At 45.7% G+C, this 18,966-nt stretch overlaps 1 protein-coding gene across 6 annotated transcripts in view; it reads left to right on the forward strand.

Annotated features, from left to right (window-relative positions):
- Positions 1-18,696, forward strand: part of Rbm33 (RNA binding motif protein 33) — a 110,143-nt gene extending 91,447 nt beyond the window's left edge. For 2 of the 6 annotated variants that reach the window (XM_076566712.1, XM_076566710.1), the window contains 4 exons: positions 6,286-6,495; positions 8,573-8,761; positions 12,753-12,841; positions 13,093-18,696. In XM_076566712.1, the coding sequence (XP_076422827.1) occupies positions 6,286-6,495; positions 8,573-8,761; positions 12,753-12,841; positions 13,093-13,141 (537 nt within the window). In that variant the 3' untranslated portion in view covers positions 13,142-18,696. The remainder of the gene's footprint in view (positions 1-6,285; positions 6,496-8,572; positions 8,762-12,752; positions 12,842-13,092) is intronic. The other 4 variants (XM_076566713.1, XM_076566711.1, XM_076566714.1 and 1 more) reach the window with 2 other exon arrangements.
- The last annotated feature ends 270 nt before the right edge of the window (positions 18,697-18,966 follow it).

Consider the following 18,966-nt stretch of genomic DNA (forward strand, 5'->3'; position numbering starts at 1 on the left):
GCTTAGAATTTAGGTAGTCAGGCTTGGCATCAAACACCCTACCCACTGAACCATCTTGTCGGCCTGCTGTTTTGAACTTTGAAGTGGTAGGTCTGTCACACTTGCTAGTTTGACATTGTTATTCAGTGGACACAGCTCTGCCCTACCTGGTTCTGGCAGAAGCTACCTTTGTAGTGCATAGGTCACTCAGGTGGAGGGAGGTACAGGTCCAGGTAGAACTGACTGAGACAGTGGTCTTTGCAGGTATAAAGGACAGGACCATGGATAGAGTTCTGGGGAGATTGTTGTTGACATGGGTGGGACAGCGGGTAACAGGTTTGTATTAGGAAGGCACCTGCAGGGACAGAGCTGCCTGGTGGAGGCCTCTGAAGCCTCACCTCTGAGTTGGAAAAGCCAGTTCACAGCTCCACTGCCTAGGAAGCTTCTGTATTGGAGAGGGCCCAGAGCCTGCCTTCTGGTACATTTCCATCTTCACCTGGTAGATTTGTTCATCTGCCCTGGACCTTGTTGTTTCTCCTCAGAGGCTCAAGGCTTTGGTGGTAGTTTTTGTTTTGTTTTGTTTTGTTTTGTTTTGTTTTCCTTTAAAGACCAGCTAATTCTTTTCTTTAAAGATTTCTTCATATATAACTAGTCTCAGAATGGAAGACTATTACACAGGTAAGCACTTAGAAATAACTGACACATTCTCATATGGTAAAGTGGAACACATTCACTTCCCTCATGAAGTGCTGAAGCCCAGTAGTTAGGTCTGGCTACTCAAGTGGCTTTAGCCTTTTAGATTTGGTTTGTAGTTGCTCTCTGGACCCATATTCCAGATTTCTGTCCCCAGTCTGCTTGCTTGCTGGTGTAAGCATGCCTGATGACAGAAAAGAACACTGTAAATATAAGGTGTTCTCACACCCTACACAGCACCCGGTGCCAGGGTTAGGGCTGGCCTGTTTCTGGCCTGTCTGTCCTATAGTCCAGCAGTCTACAGAAAGAAAAGAGAGTTCTATACATATTTGTACTTGGTAACTTCACCTAGCTTGCATATCATTTATTGTGCTGATCCTGAGCAAGCCTCCCAGAGATTGCTGGGATAGGCTTGTATTGTTGTCCTTAATAGAAACCTGTGCAGCAAGGGCTGTGGCTGCATCATCATCTACATTGCTGGTGACAGTGAAGTGTGGCCTTATCAGAAGGAGAATTCATAAGAGGCTGCCCTGGGACACCACGCCACTGTCCTTCTGTGTGTCCTGACAATGTTATCTGTCCTTTCAGTGCCGAGTATCAAATGTCTGTCATGAGTACAGAAATTAATTTAATGTCACCTGAAGACATGCAATTAATCTTTTAGAGGTTTTCATAATACCTTTACAGAAAGAGTTGCCAGTTTGGCGGATTTGGATTTTGGGGTTTAGAAGAAGATAAGGAAAATTAATTTTTCATCAGGGTTAATACAAGCTAGCAGGGCCACAAAGGCTGAGGAAAATGATTGGGGAATTTGTCAAGTGTTGTCACTCCAGAATAATGCTGCTTAACGCCTGATAGGTATAATCAAGGGCTGAGGTTCTATGGAGAGGGATTAATCAATTTGCCTGCTAGTGAATGCAACTCAGCGATACCACTTCTTCATGGGCTTTAAAGAATGAAAATAAGATTTGATCTGTCAAATTGCAAGAAGCCCTGACAGTATCAGTGGGCATTTTTATCTGTACATTTAAACCATTTGTTATAAATAAATTTGTCCTGCTAATGTTGATGGCCACAAACCTCGGTTGTTTTTTTTTTTTTTTTTTGTAAGATGAAGCTGATAAAAAGTATTTCCTGGGCTTACTTAATTCAGATAGGTATTTTAAAAACCAAATACTAGTCTAAAGAGACATTTTTATTGTATTCCTTAAAGGGCAATCGTTTTAGAGCAATTCTACAGATTGTTTCTACATGGGGTTAAGATGGGCACAACTTCTTGCTCCTCATCTGCTTTAGAGAAACTACTGTGCCAGAAGTTACAGCATGCCCCATGCTGCTTGGGGAGACTGCTCTTCTTGCAGGCTTGCTTTTACATGGGAATGTAATCTGCTAACCACTCCAGGATACTGGTTTGCTTACATCTCAGCAACAGATTTCTAAGATGCCTAATTTGAAGCAGCAATATTTTAAACCTTGTGTAACTTTGGACTAATAATTACAGGTCTGTTTTCAGTGCTAGAACTGGGTGTACAGGTCACAGCAAGCTTATGGATATAGGGTTGATTTAGTTTGGCTTGACACTCACCATGTTTATGTGCTTTACTGTGGATATAAAAATGTATTCCTGGCAATGGCCTATTAGCATGCCTAGTGGCCATTTTCTAAAGTTAATCCAGAGTAAAACAAAAACAAAAACAAAAAAAAAAAACCTCCCTAGAATTAGCTTTTCATTGTAGAAATATAGTATTTGTTCTCTCAATTAAAAAAAAAAACAAAAACGTTTCTTTTCAAAAGGAAATAACTCGTTTGTTTATATTTAAGCCTTGAGTGCTTAGAATGAGTTTCATAAAAAGTTAAAGCACAGCATTATGATAGCTTAATTAAAACAATCTAGTTGAGATCAAACTATGTGATCTTAGCAGTGGGAAGGCTGACACAGGAGGATCACCACAGGTTCCAGGCCAGCCTGAGCCACAAAAAGAGATGTCACAAGCAGTGAGGTGGAACTACATGAGGCTTGGTCACCTCTGGGTGGTGCTTTGGTGGTGTGCATGTGTGGCCAAAGGTTTCTGTCCTATGTGCAAAACAAAGATTTTACTATCCAGCTTATGGGGAGGGCTGAAAGAAAACTTGCCACAGACCCTGGCACGTTCCTGGTCACAGTCACAGGGTGAAGGATAGGTAGAAAGTGTGGAGTGGTGTGCAGTCCTCTTGGTGGTTAAGACCCTGCCGTGCCTCAAACTTAGGTGGTACTCACAGTTGGAGAGGGCACACACGTTTGTCCAGAATTAACCTTCCGCTCAGTGGGAGCTTGTGGAAAGCTTGCAGACTCCTTATAGGACCATGATCCTCAGAAAGTCTGGCTGTTGCCCTCTGCCTGTCAAGAGCCCTGAGAAGCTTTTGTCCGTAGGGTTAGGAGATGCGTCCAGGCAGAAAAGGCCTGTTCTAAGTGCTTCTATTTTTCAAAATATTTAAAAAGTGACTGGGTTATCTCCTTTTGTACATACTGAAGAATTTCCACGGTAAAATGTTTGAAATGACCTGCCTGTCCCTACTAGGGGGAAAGAGTAGACTGTTGTAAGGCCAGTGCCCCTCAGGCTGGGGTCTAGCTGTCCACAGCTAGATCATGTTATGGTACACTAGTTATTTAAGAGTTGAATTATACTTAGCCATCATGTGAGATGCCTTTTCTGTCTTGCTAGAGTGAATCAGCTAACATCTTGATGAAAGTGTTTTTGGTTTGTTTGTTTTTTATGTGTATGTTTCTGAGGGGTGTTCTTTTAGTTGGTGCTTTTTCTTTTTGATATTGGTGGCTTTGTGGTCAGCTTGGAGAATGAGACAGAACATGGGCCTCCCATCCACCCTTTTACTTTAGCTCTGTGGTAAAAATCCCCTGGGAGGAGATTGGAGTCTTTCTTTGTGAGAAATGTCTCTTCGTTAATTCTGTGTCCTTGCTCCTTAGAGCTCTAGTCAGTTTGGGTTTTGTACGATGGGCCCACTTTGTTGATTAATGTGGTGACATAGTATTCATACATCCCTTTCACAGCTTTGGGGGTCCATTGTTATGGTCCCTCTTTGTTTTCTAATTTGGAGCATTTGTGCTCTGCCCATTCTTCTTGTTCAGGATGGTTAAAGGATTGTGGTGTTTGTTCTTAGACTAGCCTGTGGGACTGATGGAGAAGAGGCTTCTCTGTCTCCACTCTTGAGTGTGGTCTTCATTGTCTCCTTGCTTTGTTTGGAAGTAGGGCTGGTTCCTCTTAAGATCTCAATTTGATGTTAGGTCTTTTCCCCTCCTTTTTGCTATAAATAGCATTTAAATCCCTACATTTTGATATATTTGTTTTAAATATTTTCTCTTCTTTTTAATCATTAGTTCTTAATATGACTTTCTTAGTGCTGGACAGGTACTGCATAGCTTAGCACAGCACTTCAGGTCATATTTCTCCCCTAGCCTGAAGGCACCTGAAAGGGCCTGGACTCTCTCTGGCTCTTTCAGTCTTCAGACAGGGCTACAGCCCCAGAAACTTGTGGGTCCATGGGTCGATCCAGTTCTGTACAGTGCATACACACTCAGTCCTGGCAAGCAGTATTCAGTCACCTGTTTTTTCACTGTGTGTGTGCTGATATATTGTGTACCCTATTTAACTTTGCCTGAAGTTCAGACAAAGGAACAAGCAACCTCTTACCTCTAGGACTCCTTAGCCTGAAAAGCCTCAACCAAAAAGTCTTTAGTTCCTGTCTCCTCACGCCTTATATCTTTCTCCACCCTCACTTCCTTCTTAGTGCTGGGATTAAAGGCGTGTGACTCCCAAGTATTGGGATTAAAAGTGTGTGCCACCACTGCTCTGGCTCTGTTTCTCTCCTAGAGTGAGTCAATCTAATGTAGTCCAGGATGGCTTTGAACTCACAGAGATCCAGATGAATCTCTGCCTCCCGAGTGCTAGGATTAAAGGTGTGTGCCACCACTGTCTGGCCTCTATGTTTATTCTAGTGACTTATTCTTGTCCTCTGATCGTCAGGTAAATTTTATTAGGGTACACAATATATCACCACAACTGTGTTGATTGCACTGCCCCGAAATGGTTGTTTAGCAAGTCTGTAAAGTTTTGGAGAGACAGCTGCAGTGGGTCAAAGCTCTGTCTCCTTGTAACAGTTTTAAGCTTCTTTTCTTGGATCATAGTTACGTTGGTTGCTTTTCCTTGAAGGGCCATTTGTTCCACTAAGGGGTTTCTAAAAGATAATTTAGGAGGTTTTCTGAGTCTTTTTTTCTATTGATATAACAAAATACCAGAAGCTGGATGAAAAAAAGAGGTTAATTTTGGTTCTTGATTCTCCAGGCTGGGAAATTTCAGAGTATGGTACCAGGATCCAAATTCTGATGAGGGCTTCATGGAGTAAAGTCAGACAGATGCTTGCAGAAGAGAGGGGTACATAAGAGGCCAGGTGCTTTTTGATAGCTAGTGGCATAACTAACCCACTCTCCCAGAACCACATTAATCACTTCCTGGGGGTGCAGCCCCTCTAACCAAAACACCTCTAAGGGTTTCATGGCCTTTCATACGGTTGCATTAACAGTTAAACTTCAGCATGGCTTCGGTGGGGATAAACTGCAATCCAGCTACAGCAGAGTGGGAATTGGAGGTGCCTATGAACACGTACCTCTTTGGAAATCATTTGCTAGGTCGTCACCCATTACTCTCAAGTTGGTGCAGCCTGTGTGGAAAAGTTACTAACCGTCACCTGATGAATGCTTCTTCAGGTCAGAAGGAGTACAAGTTTAGTGCCACTTCTCAAGGCCCTGCATTCATTTCTACTAAGATTACATGATGTAGCAGAGCAGAGTTCTTCTTATCTGATCTTTCGGTCCCACTCCCCAGTCATTCTTTGAAACACTGTGCTGAAAACTGCAGATTGCCCATAGGCCTCACCCACAGACCGTCTTTATGCTGCTGCTTGGTAGTACATTCGACTCAGGCGCCTGCTTGACGTGGGCATGCCTCATGGGCATGCCTCATGGTCCTTGTGGTCAGGAGCAATTGAGATGGAGAACAGAAAGACCAGAAAACAGGTTATGGATGTTTCCAAAGCTCTTCGCCAAGCATATGTACTACTTCTCTGGCATTCACTCACTGTGAAACCTTTCAGTGGTACATATCCTCAGATGCGGGGAAGCTGCCGGGCTCCGGTTGACTCCTAACAGACGCTGGAGCCCGGCATCTTACCCGCTTGTAGTGGGTTTGAGCAGCAACTGCAAAGTTTTATGACTACCACTTGTGCACACTGTCAGTTCTCAACAAAAGTGTTGTTGACAATAGCAGTGAAGTCGTTTACAATTTAACCATACAAATGAAACAGTGCTTGTGTTCATTGCAGCCCTTTAAATGGATATGTTCATTCAAAGAAATTTCATGATTTGAATTTCAAAAATACTGTATTTAAAACCTTAACCACTGCACAATGAGAAAGTTTCCCTACTGGCTCCAGGAAAGAGGCAGATTTGGTATTATTTATGTCTGAAAGGTTCTGCCTCGAGGTCAGCACTGGCCATGGGTGCCAGTGCTTGGCCAGAATGGTGGGCAGACACTGATCCACCTGCTCCCTTGTTGATTTCAGCAGGGAGGAGAGAGTGATGGCTTTTCTCATTCAGAGAGCCAGCCCCAGCGGCTTCCCCAGCCTCCGGACATGAGACAGCAGTCTACTCGCAAGGTGACGCTGACCAAGGGGGGCCCTCAGCAGCCCCAGCACCTGCCTGTGGGGCCCCACATGTACCCGGCTATTCCTCCAGGGATCAAAAGCATCCAAGGGATTCACCCAGCCAAGAAGGTACTGAGGTGGAAGGGCCCTGTCCCCTGTAGTTTCCTGGCCACTGATGGAGAGAAGTTGGCATTAAGTGTTTTTTCTGGTGCTTGTTAATATTCACATTAGTAAACGAGCCATTGTTTTCTTAGTCCTGGTGTAGAAAGCCTTTCCCTCTAGTCGTTTACTCGGTGGTACAACTGGAGAGTGTGGCTGTCTTGTACCTCTGAACACCACTGCACTGCACTGCACTGCACTGCACTGCACTGCACTGCACAGGTAGCACTGGCACCCGTGTTCCTTCCCACTTGACACCAGGGATGTCCCTAATGGAGAACTAGGACTCTGTTCTTCCTGTCAGTGACTGCTCCTCAGCTCAAGGAATGGAGAGAGACAAAGCCCTGTGGAGGTGTGGAAGTGAATGAAGGTCGTCTCTCAGCCCAGCCTGCCAGGTGGGAGGGCCTGGAGCCCACAGGCTCCCTGTTGCTTCTCAAGGAAGCCAGTCTAGTCATGTTGTGGGCAGAGAAGTGACAGTACTATTCCTCAGCTTCGGGGGAAAAGCAGCCTTCTAGATGAACAGACATGTGCTGTAGCAGTAGCACATGACTGAAGTGCAGGTGAGGCCAGGCAGAAGGAGACTGGTGCTGGCTCTTCAGATGTGGGGTCTGCTCACGCAGTGTTCCATTTACCTAGCGGGTGCTGTCTCTCTTAATGTCTATCTCTTAATGAGATAGGAGCCAATAGATGACTGCTGCTGCAGCACCAGATGTGCACACTTCAGTGATAAATACAGCTGTAAAGTGGTTGGTCTCACAGACTGTTCCAGGCTGCATTTCCTTTCAGACCTCACCCTTGGCTGTATGAAGAACATAACTTTAGAAAAGTACATGCTTCGCCCATCCCAGCCCCCTTAGCTCTCCTTCAAGAGGCCGATGGAATTTCTCACTTGTTAGAGCTATTGTGCAGCTTTTATAAGACAGTTATGGTAAAACCTAGTATCTGGCTGAAATTCGCACTTGAGTGTGTATATTGTGACTTTCTGTAATGAAAGCGAAGACGGGTAGATTCACTTTTGACTTGTCTCTGGTGTGAATCCTGGAACTGCTGTCCCTCCACTTCTCCATAACTTGTCTCACAGCAGTAGTTAGTGGTGGCCCTTCAGAGAGGGACCTCTAGTTGTGTTCCTCTAGGCTTCCATACCTGGGGTGCCCACGCATATCCTAGGCACCACCTCTGGCTTTCTGCCTTTTCTTATGAGGTGGTAGGGTATGGTGGATTGCTCCTTTTAACCAAACGCTGGGATGGAGTTAGGGTAGGACATGGGGTGAGGTCCAGCGTACCTCTAGCTGACTCCATGGCTGAGGTCCAGTGTGCTTCTCTTCCAGTGTCTCTACACTCCTAGCTAGAGAACTGCAGATTTAGGCAGTCTCTCTTTAACTGTCTTACTAGTTGAAAATGCTGGAAATGCCAACTATCGCTTCTTTTTTAAAGGCTCTTCATTGTAGTTCTGACACTTGGGTAACTTTGAAAGTGGTGTTTTGGGGGTCCTTTTACTGACAAATTGGTGTGTGATTATATAAAAGTTCTGGAGGTGATTGTCACACATGGCTATGAAGTTCTGTTTCAGAGGCTTGAGGAGGGTGAATATAAGCCTTGCCCACTTGAGTTGGATCTCGGAAGCTGTATGTGACTCATTGTTCATGTTGGAGATTTAGCACTATGTATACCATGTGTTTACTGGCTTATGCCATGGTGGAAGAAGTGTGTGTTTGGGGCAGTTGGAATGGGTCCTGATCCCTCCCTGTGCTAACTGCAGGCAGTGTCTGTGTCCTTGCAGTGTTTGTATCATAAATAAACTTAACACCAGAATCCTTCCTAATGATAGCTGCAGAACTCTGGGACTTCCATCTCAGCCCTGTTCCACTTGCTGATGTTCACCAGATAGCTGTTAGGCCACCCTCTAATGGTAGATTAACACACAGAAGGTTCTATGGCTCACAGCATGTCCTCATGGGCTCTGGGCACATGCTTACTTTGTACTTTATTAGCTACTACAGGAAAAATCCACTCAGATATCAGAATGCATCTTCTTTGTCATTGCCAGGCCATCATGCATGGACGAGGCCGAGGAGTGGCAGGTCCCATGGGCCGGGGGCGCCTAATGCCAAATAAGCAGAACCTTCGAGTGGTGGAATGCAAGCCACAGCCCTGTGTGGTGTCTGTGGAAGGGCTGTCCTCATCCACCACTGATGCCCAGCTGAAGAGCCTGCTGATGTCTGTGGGGCCAATCCAGGTGAGTTACCTGAAGGTGGTGACCATGCCAGTGAGGCATCTCTTGAGATAAAATTACTGTGTCATACAGCACAGTGGATATTGTGGGTTACATTGTATTAAGATGGTATTTGAGAAGAAAGGTGCTAATGCTTGCCTCAGACAGTTCAGATTCTTACTTACAAAGTTTAAGAAGTAAATACTCTAGTAGAACATATTATCCCTTGAAATCTGTCCTGAAGTTCACATGTGTACACATACCTAAATGTTTTGTATCGAATCACATTTTATTTGTGATAATTTCTCAAAATTTCAAGTAGTTAGCCACCTTGTCTGATTTTCTGAAGCTGTCTCACGTATTCGCATCTCTGGTACTCATTTTCACAGTACAGATGCAGCAATAACTTGCACTTTGTCAATCATGTCCTTTAAAGTGGCAGAGTCTAATGCCTAAGGTCTGAGCCTGTTACCAGTGACATGAAGGGTGGGGACGGACAGCATTCCATGGCTGCTATAAGTAAGTTTGCCCTGCATTCTGCCCCTGCAGGTGGTCTTCAGAGTCAGGCATGGCCAGTGGAAAGTGCAGGTTACCCAGACAATGTTACATTTCTGAGCAGAACAAAGGGCTGCCTTGTACTTTCGTTCTTGACTGAGGTGTTTCAGATCTCCATTTACAGCTGGATGTAGTGGCTCAGACCTTTAATTCCAGCATTGGAAGGCAAATAAAGAAGGACCCCTATGAGTTTGAGGCCAGCCTAGGCTACGTAGCAAGTTCTGGGCCAGCCAGGGTTATACAGCAAGAAAGATTCTGCCTCAAACAGACAAATGTCTATTTACTATTAAGAGGTCCTAAAGTGAGTAGAAGAGAAAGCCTTCTAAAACTGAGCCTAGTGTTTAGGTATTTGAGTTTAATGATAGCCACCTTCATTATGGGATTCTTAGGCTGTAAAATTTAATTTAGTGTTTATTATTGAGAGATTAACCTCCAGACTTTGGCTCCCACTTTTGCCAGCTGTTGATAACATTCTGTCTTTAAGAATAGATAGTTTAAGCTACTGTTATGGTGCACACCTATAATCTCTGTACTAAGAAGCTCACACAGAAGGAGCACAAGTTTGAGCCCAACTGGGATACATATTGAGGCTGTCTAAAAAGGGGATCGATGCTTTCTGAGTAGTTGATTGTAGTATGGGTTATTTGTAGGAACAGAATTAATAATAGAGGATTATAGGTGCATTAACACATAGTAACCAGAGAGTCAAAATAACTAATAGTTGAAATTTTTGGGTCACATAATGGCCCAATAGGCCAGATTCCAACACCAGAGCCTGGTCTACCGTTATGTACCATGGCCTCAGGTGCCTGCTGAATGAAGGCTCTTGTTTATAATGGGGTCTTGTGAGGATTCTCACTATCTAGGATTTCTGCACTGCTGGACAGAATGAGGGCAGCTATAGCTCTTGCCGTGTGCCCTGGCTTCAGCATAAGCAATCTCAGGTATTCTCTTGACTCCGAAGATCCCCAGCAGACATGTTGAGTGGGATTCACAGACTGCCGGGAGATAATTAATTGAGACAGTGTTACCTCTGTCTTACCTGTCTCATACACTGAATTTTGTACTTTGTGATTAATACAGACCTCTTCAGTGGCTTTCCTCTCCTTTTGCTACTTTTTGTGTTCTGAAAATAATCAGAATAATTGTGTTTTAAATAAAGTTTATTGTGGCCATCTAAAATCCCCAGCAGAAGAAATGTTGCTGTTGATAAATGGTATGTGTTGGAGAGGAAGATCTGAAAGCCAATGGAGAGTTTCCCAGGTTAAGCCAATAATATGGCTATCCTTTAGATGAATTAGAAGATTCAGTGCTGTTTGTGCCACCCTGGAAGTCCCCGAGGGACTGATGGGCCAAGGCCTATTCACCTTAGAAGAGAGCAGTTGGTTCTTACTGGTCTTAGGTCAGTGGGATGGTTTTGAGTAGGATTGTGTGGATTTTTAAGCTCAGCATTTATGAAATTACTCCATTTCTTTTTCTTTCGTTCTCTGTCTCTCTCTCTGTCTCTGTCTCTCTCTGTCTCTGTCTCTCTCTCTGTCTCTGTCTTTGTCTGTCTCTCTCTTTTTTTTGTTTGTTTGTTTGTTTTTAGGACAGGGTTTCTCTGTGTAGCCCTGGCTGTCCTAGAACTCACTCCGTAGACCAGCCTGGTCTTGAATTCAGAGATCATCTGCCTCTGCACCCTGAGTGCTGGGATTAAAGGCATGCACCAAACAAAACAAGGTCTGGTAGTATTTGATAGGTAAAGAAGTGACTCAGGGCTGGAGTGATGGCTCAGCAGCTAAGAGTGTGTATTGCTCTCCAGGAGGACTAGAGTTCAATTCCCAGCACCCACATGAGGTGACTCACAGCTGTCTGTAAACATTTGACACATCTGGCCTTCTTGGTGCGTGCGTGCGTGCGTGCGTGCGTGCGTGCGTGCGTGCGTGCGTGCGTGCGTGCGTGCACGCGTGCACATACACACTTCAATTTTTAATTTTTTTTTAAGTGATAGAAACGTGGTTTCAAGAGGCTTTGCTTACTTTGACTGGTTTAAATACAGATATCAAAGAAATGGTGTTTAAGTGGATGAACTAGCTCTCCAGCACTGTTGTCCTGCTTTGAGAAGAAACTGTGTTTGGGAAATTATACCTTGGTGTTTCCGAATGAAATGGAGGGTTGATGTGCTTTGGGTATGGCACCACCTAGTGCTCACTCGCTTAGTACTGGTGTTGGCCAAGAGGATACCTGTTCTTTCAAGCCTTTCACTTGAGAGAGTGGTTCGTGGTAAACCGTACTTGAGTACCTCAGACCTGAGAATTGTGTGTGGTGGGGCAGTGAGCCCATAGAAACTGCTGGTCTCAATTAGTATGCTACTGCCTAACACTCCGCAAGCTCTTCTAGACCAAAGGAGACTGGTGAAAGGTGGAGCAAGAGATAGATGAGGTGTATGTCTCCTGGTGTCTAAGTTTCAAATGGAGAGCGCCAGCTAGTTGAGACCCTTGAGTCAGAAAGTCACTGTGCTGAGAGCAGAGCTAGGTTAAAGCTTAGAGTGAAGAAAGGAAGGTCAGTGTAACTTCAAGCCCCCTCTCTTGAACAAATCTGTTTGCTAGGCTTTGCCTGAAATTAAGTTTTTACCCCAGGAACCTCCAGTATCTGAGAACAAAAAGCCACTCCTTCCCTTGTGGCTCAGTGACTCTGACTTCAAGGCCAGTACTGGGTATGAGCCATAATGTAGTGATAACTAGCACCTGATTCCTGCCTCCGGCCAGGTTTTCATTTTCTGTGTTAGCATACTTGTTTGTTTAGTAATTCTGTGGACTAGATTGAAATGCCACGTTGACTCTTGGAAAGGCAGCTGGCCAACGCAGTGAGATAACAGGCCATGGGGCCTGCCTTGAATTAAGATCCCTGCTTTGCCATTTCTCAGTGTGCAACTTTTGTCAGAGTTCTCACCTGAGAACCAGGTTTGCTTCATTTGTAGAAATGTAGAACTGAAAAAAAACCCAAAGCTCTAGGGGCTCAATGTGCCATCCATGCATAGGGCCCCTCACCCAGAGTGGACACTTGGTGGATGTGTTATGTGTCCCACGCCACTCCCACCCCATCATATCATGTGGCCATAACCCATTTACCCAGTGGTAAACCAAGGATGAGTGCCATTTTTTAGATGGGTGAGGACACCATCAAAAGGCATAGGGAAAGAGTTACCATGGGTACCCGTGTTAGTCTCAGAGTGTGGGAGGCTGGTGTGGCCAGGTGGGGGAGGGCTGAGTATCATACTAGAGGGTAGACCCATTACTTCCCAGCGAATCAGCAGCATGGCTTTGCCCAGGTGCCCAGGGAGGCAAAGGACACGTGGCTTGTTTTCATGTTCCAAGTGACAGCCTCGTCTACTATTCTGTATAGAGGCTTGTAACATGTAATTGCTCATATTTTATGTCACAGTAGGCATTAATTAAATGTCTTTGTTTTCTTCCCCTAGAGTTTACAGATGCTTCCCCAGCAACGGAAAGCCATAGCAAAGTTCAAGGAGCCAGCCCACGCGCTAGCATTTCAGCAGAAATTCCACAGGTAGCTTCTGTGTTCTGTAGTTGGTGACTGGGGCAGAGGGCAGGAGGGTGCTGTGCTGTGCTGTGCTGTGCTGTGCAGAGGTGCAGAACACGGCTCCACATCTTTTCTATAATCTTTTGCTGTCAGGAGAAGGCCTCTTCTGCTTCCATACAACTTAGGTTTTGCTCATCAAGTTCTACTTCACTTCTGTGCACCTTGGTGAATTGCTGTCATAAAGAGTTTGTGTTAACTGTCTGTTCAAATTTCCACAGGCACATGATTGATCTGTCCCACATAAATGTGGCCCTGATAGTGGAGTGATCTTGAATGGGAAAATCTGACCTCATGCTGCCCACACTGTGGAATTTCTTCAAGGAAGCTATAGGTCGGCGCAGGATCCCCAGAAGTGTAGGTCTCTCCGGTCTGCGGTTTGCCAACTTGTCTGCGCGCCAGCCAGCCAGCCACAGGGTGATTCCAGAAGAGAGTTAAACTGGTGGACATGGGATTGGAGTCTGGTGTTAGATTGCTTTGAATTTGTTGTCCACAAGAACTCTGTTCTCGTGTTCTTTTGTTTCCAAGTGCTTACAGTGCATGTAGACCTTGTTCTTTGTGATCCTACTATGTGATTGGTCACAGTCTTAGATTCAGGAAAGAATGTTACCAGCTCAAATTCCAAGGATTTTTCCACAGCAAAGAATATTTGATAATGGTTGCACTTATCTTCAGTACAGGCTAGAAAAGAATTCTCAACCAGGCTTAACTGGAGTGGTCTCAGAAAGCCCTCACAGGCTCTGGTAAAGCATAGGTAAAAATTCGGGTGATTATGATTGACACTCACCTGCCCTGGAAAGCCAGGGTGTGAGATGGGTGACTGGGATTGGTGCCATGGAAGTGGCGATTCTGCTTCTTGTAAATGCCTCCAAAGTGCTGCCTGTTTCAGCAGAAACTCTCAGGTGGGCACAGTGCTAGCTAAGCAAGCCCAGGGAGCTCCAGGGCCAGTGGTTCTGTCACCCCACAGGCAGCCTCTTGGCCTAGTTTCCTGGCACAGGTTGAGGCACTGCTTGAAGGGTAGTCAGACCTACTCGGGCCTCTGCTTTTTAGATGCCCTAGCTCTGTGGTGTGCACGGTCATTGCTTTGATTACCTCACTGTCCTTCAGGGCTCTGAGTTTCCTTGGGTTGCCCTTCTGTCTCACATGTGTGAGGAATGGATTTATTTCTCAGCAGGGCTGCTGCTGCTCAAGATAAGTGTATCTGTCCACATTTTGGTCAATTCTAACAGGTGAGACTCGCTTTCTACAAAGTATCCCATGGAAGTCCATGCTGTGCAGACACTGAACACAGTGCCTTATTATGTTTCCCCCATGAGCGCTTCAGTGTTTGGGACACACTTTAAACTGGGCAATGACACTAGGACGCACTCAGGACTTTTTAGTTGTATTTATACCTGTAGTTTTATTTTACATATCTTAATAGGACTGAGGGAGATAGAAGTCTGTTGTCACTTACTGTCACTGGGTAATGAGTAGGTGCAGGATTTGAAGCAGCTGGCTTCCACAGCTGATGTTTTACATTGCGTTTTCAATTAAGTTGCCAATGTTAACAACTGGAGAATGGTATTCCAGGCCCTGTGAAACTGCATGGGACCAATTCAGAGATGATACTATGTGCTGGCAAGGAGCACCGGGGCAGTATAGTGGTTGTTTGGGTTCCAGGCAGTTGAGGCGAGGCATTCATAGGATATCTTAGAAGACCTGTGGCTATGGTACCACCTCTGACCACAAAGCCTCTGCCTCGCCCCGGCAGGTGCACTGAGAGTCAGCCTTTACCAAGCTTGGCCCTACCCCCAAGTGCTACCAGCTGGTCGCCCCACTGTCACTCCCGCTCATTTCTCACTAAATTGGTGAGTTTGGTAATGTGTTAGCTCTAGTCGGACGAGATAGAGGCCATGTAGGAAGTTGAGGATTAGGACACAGTAAAAGGAGTTTAACAGGTGCTTCTTAAAGAGTTTTGAGTGCTGGGCCTTTAAACCCCAAATCTGCATTTTTGTCTGAAAAGTAGGCACTGGCGCATTGAAGTCACTTAAGGAAACAGCCTCATCAACACCACTTCACCTCAGGCCTCAGGGCCACTTTGAGTGTGATGAGGTACCCAGGAGCATGTGTGTCCCTTAACAGTCTGCACACATGAGCTAGCTTTCCCTTAATGCAGTGTCCAGAGAGACCAGCTCCAAACACTGCTTAGAACAGCCACTCGCTCTGGCCTTGGTGCGTGTCCACCTGGAGTGGACTGTCAGAGCAGGCAGGCCAGTCTTCAAGGCTTAGCTTCTGTGAAGGAAACCACAGAAAGATAAAGAAGCAGAATTAGAAAGAACGCTCCCCACTTGCAGTGCACTTCTCACAGTGACGTCACACCACCACCCGAAATCCAACCGTGGAAGATCTGCTGCAACCATTATCTCTGTTCTTTCTTTATCATGCATTTCAAATGAGAAGAAAAGCATTAGCATACTGTGTAAATATGGACCTTTTGAGATTAAAACGTTATTGGAAATGCTTTCAACTCAAACAGCAACATCTTAGCTATTTGTTAGTTCTTTTTTTTTGTTGTTGTTGTCTTATCAAAGTTTAATGGAGACACTTTCGTAATTGTTGTTGTGTGTACATTCGATTTTCATAAAGATGGTAGTAAGTCAATACATTAACCCTCATCTGTGTATTATTTGTTCACAAGTTCCAGAAGGTTGAAGGAATGACTCTCGTATCTGTCCTGAGGTGGAGAGTAGGGGGAGGGGACAGATAACTTTCCCTCTCTTTGCCTTGTTTATTTTGTGCTGTAATGATTGTGAGTTCACTTAGCTGCTTACCTCAACATAATCTTGTGTTGCCCTTGGCTTGGCCACATTTGTTAAATCCTTATATTGATACTCTTCTTGAGGGGGAAGTCTCACCTTTTTCTTTTCCAAAAGAGATTCTGAGGTAAACTCCCACCTTGGCCCCCACCCAACCCAAATAGGCAGCTTCTCATGCAGGTCCTGCGCCCATGCCTTGTGGAGGAGTGTGGCTGGATGGGGTGGGAGGTGGGTTTTCCATAACCATTTTCATCTGGGTAGTTCTCATATGATGTGCAAAGGTCCGGGATGGTTGTCTGAATCAGGATGGAGCTTAGGTCCTGCACCTAGGGGTTATTTTTCCCCCAAGCAGCATTCTGCCTGAGGCAGGTAGAAGAGGGCTTTGCTACTCACAGAAGCTGGCAGGGAACCTAAAAGGCATGGGAGGGAGGACTGGAGAGTGGTCCGGTGGGTGAGGAGAGAGAGAGTCTTAAGAATGGGAATGTCAGTGATATACACCTCTGATGGGTCCCCAAGGGTGGTCTTTCCCTCAAGTGTAGAGCCCCACAGATGGGTACATAAGGGAATTCTTAGACATAGGCTAGCTGAAGGGTCTTTCTTGGAGGACTAGGCTTAAGGACTATACCTGTCTTCTGTCTTGGTTTTTGTTTTGTTTGTCTTCTATTTCCTTGTAGCAATATTGGGAAGGTAAGCTTGAAGTAGACCATTGGCTGATGCTAGTCAAAGATAGTGATGTAAAGGCACTAGCCCAAGAGGTTTGTGCAGTAGCTAAGTATTATTCTTGGTCATCATTGGGTGCTCTGAGGCTCTTCTCTGTGTCCTCTGACCCAAGACCAAACGAACAAATCAGGAAGCATGTCCCTGTGCCAGAGCTCTGGGCTACAAGGGGTGGCTCTGTTGCTTGCTGTTTCCCTTGCTGGGAATCAGCTTGAATTCCTGCCTCCTCCTTGTCGGCCCCAGCTTTGGCTTTGCATCCTCACTCTCACTCCCATTTGTTTTTGTTTCTCAGAGAGGGAGAGAGGCCTGGGAGAGCTAGTGGGAAGGGTGTTGGCCATGCGAGACTACCTTGAGGTGCTCTGCAAAGGAGCTGACTAATGGGCACAGGGTGGGCAAGAACAAGACCCCTCCCCACAGAGGAAGCCGTGAGAAGCTTAGCTCAGTTATGGGAGAGCCTTAGATACTGGACCATGTCTAATAATACTGCAATGGTGGCTTGGGGATTTTCAATTTTGTGAAGTGTTATTTTTATATTAAATATAAAACTTAGAAAGGCAGTTAGCCTTGACTTATTAAATCCTAAGGATTTTCTGTAAGGTTTTTTGCAACCTATTTAGTTTTTGTCATTTAAAATGCCTAACTTCTTAGGTACACAAACCCATGGCTTTGTGTACTGGAACCAGAGTAATCCACTGATTCATATTGGATCCCAGGTATACCTCCTGCTGGTATCAGGGGTCAGGAAAGGGCACTTGTTAATGTACCTCACCTGACTTTCCTAGAAAGTGCTGCTCATCTAACTCTTTCTGTTAGTGTGTCGGTAGGATAGGCTGAAAGGACAGGCACTTTCACTGAGAAGCTCTCTCCTTGTCCCTTAGACCTACCGTAGGGTAGTGTTCTTCCTGGTTCAGTTTACTGATTTGAAAAGGTTTGTGGGGAAATGCAGATGATTTAGAGAGAACTTTGTGTAATTTTTGTCTCACAAGTCTCACAGGTGGGATGGGCAGGTGCATGTTACTGTGTTCTGTGTTTGGAAGTTTAATGTGCTCTAGACAATAGACCTCTGACCTTCTTAGATGACTCTCTGCTAAACTACTTTTCATTTTAAGGACACGTGCAGCGGAGGCTGGTTTGGGGACTAACACCTTTTGCATTCTGCACTGTTATCTTAGAACACACACTTTGTAGACAGCATGTTGCACCCAGCCTCACTGACTGGCCCTGAGGAGCAGATAACCGCTTGTTCTTTACATTTCACAGGTGTGAGATCCAGAGCTGTGTCCTCTGTGAGGATTTCCCTCCCAGGCATTAATGTCACTGTTTAATTTGCAGGTGCTGCAGCGATGATGGAGTGTGGTTTCCTTTATGAGTCTCTGATGTTCTGTTCTCTTCTCCCACTCTTGGGTCCACTCCCCAGGCCTGGCTGGGCTCTGGCTTGGCTCTGGCTCCCTCCTTCCCTTCTGCTTCCTTCCCTCCTGTTCACACCTGAGCTATTGTCATTGTCCCCTCCTGGTGATTCTCCTGTGTGCATGCTCTCTGCCTCCACTTCCATGGTCTCCACACTTGCAGTGGCCACTGATACCCTTGAGTCAGGCTCCCTCTGGCAGGAGGGGACATTGTGGATGTCTGCACCAGGGCCACATCTCCAGTCTCTCTAACCCTTTTGCCTTGACAGGTCTTTCCTGGATTTGCTCCTCCAGAACCTGAATTGGAGAGCCTGACCTTTTGCTTGTTATTTTGCAGTTTGACTCTGGGCCTAAAGATGCCAGTGCCTCTCAGCTGTGGTCTGTGGTCTGCATGTCATTAACCACCCCTCTCTGTTTTTACCCCTCTGCCTTTGCAGGACCCAGGGCGTGGGTCAGTGTTAGTGGTAGCGTGCTTTCATTCGCTTGGAAGTGGTGGCCGTGTGGCCGTTATACTGCCCCTGCTGATATGGCCTCGTCGTCGTGTATGTGTGTGCGCCTCCTTGCTGTGCAGGCAGCTGGGAGTGCGACTATGTTGCTGGAAGTGCGCTGGCTGCTTAGAAACCACGAGACACCACCTTGCTTTCTTCTGGCCTCACTGTTCTGCCGGTCTTCGTGTTTCTGCCAGTCACGTGCTCTTCCCATATGAGTGACACTTCCGTGCTTTACTCCAGTTTTCCTTGGCATTAACCACTTGGGAACTCTTGCAGGCTGTATATGTGAAAAATAGTAGTGACGTAGGAGCAAAGAAAATGTATTGTGTGTATCATTTGTGTGGTTTCATAGCAAATAATGTGTTTGAGCTGTACTGTAACCAAAAATTCTGTCAATAAAATATTAGAGGTTCTTTTGGCTCCAAGAGTTCACTCACTTCCTCTTGCGTCTGTCCGCCCCATACAGTGCTCTGGGCAATGGCTGGTCCTGGATGGGTGGGATTGGGGAGAGCTGTCGCACCCCCCCCCCACCACCCAGCACAGCCCAAAGCTTCAGCACAGGTGTTTCCTTAGTGGAACCGTGGAGTCAGGTAACTATTTCCCGCTGTCTTTGGGTTGTAGGACTTGGAAGTGACCAAACAATGACACGGGGTTGCTGGGGTCAGGGAGTTCTCTCATTAGAA

Source organism: Peromyscus maniculatus, chromosome 3 (assembly GCF_049852395.1).
Source record: "Peromyscus maniculatus bairdii isolate BWxNUB_F1_BW_parent chromosome 3, HU_Pman_BW_mat_3.1, whole genome shotgun sequence".
Lineage (NCBI taxonomy): Eukaryota > Metazoa > Chordata > Mammalia > Rodentia > Cricetidae > Peromyscus > Peromyscus maniculatus.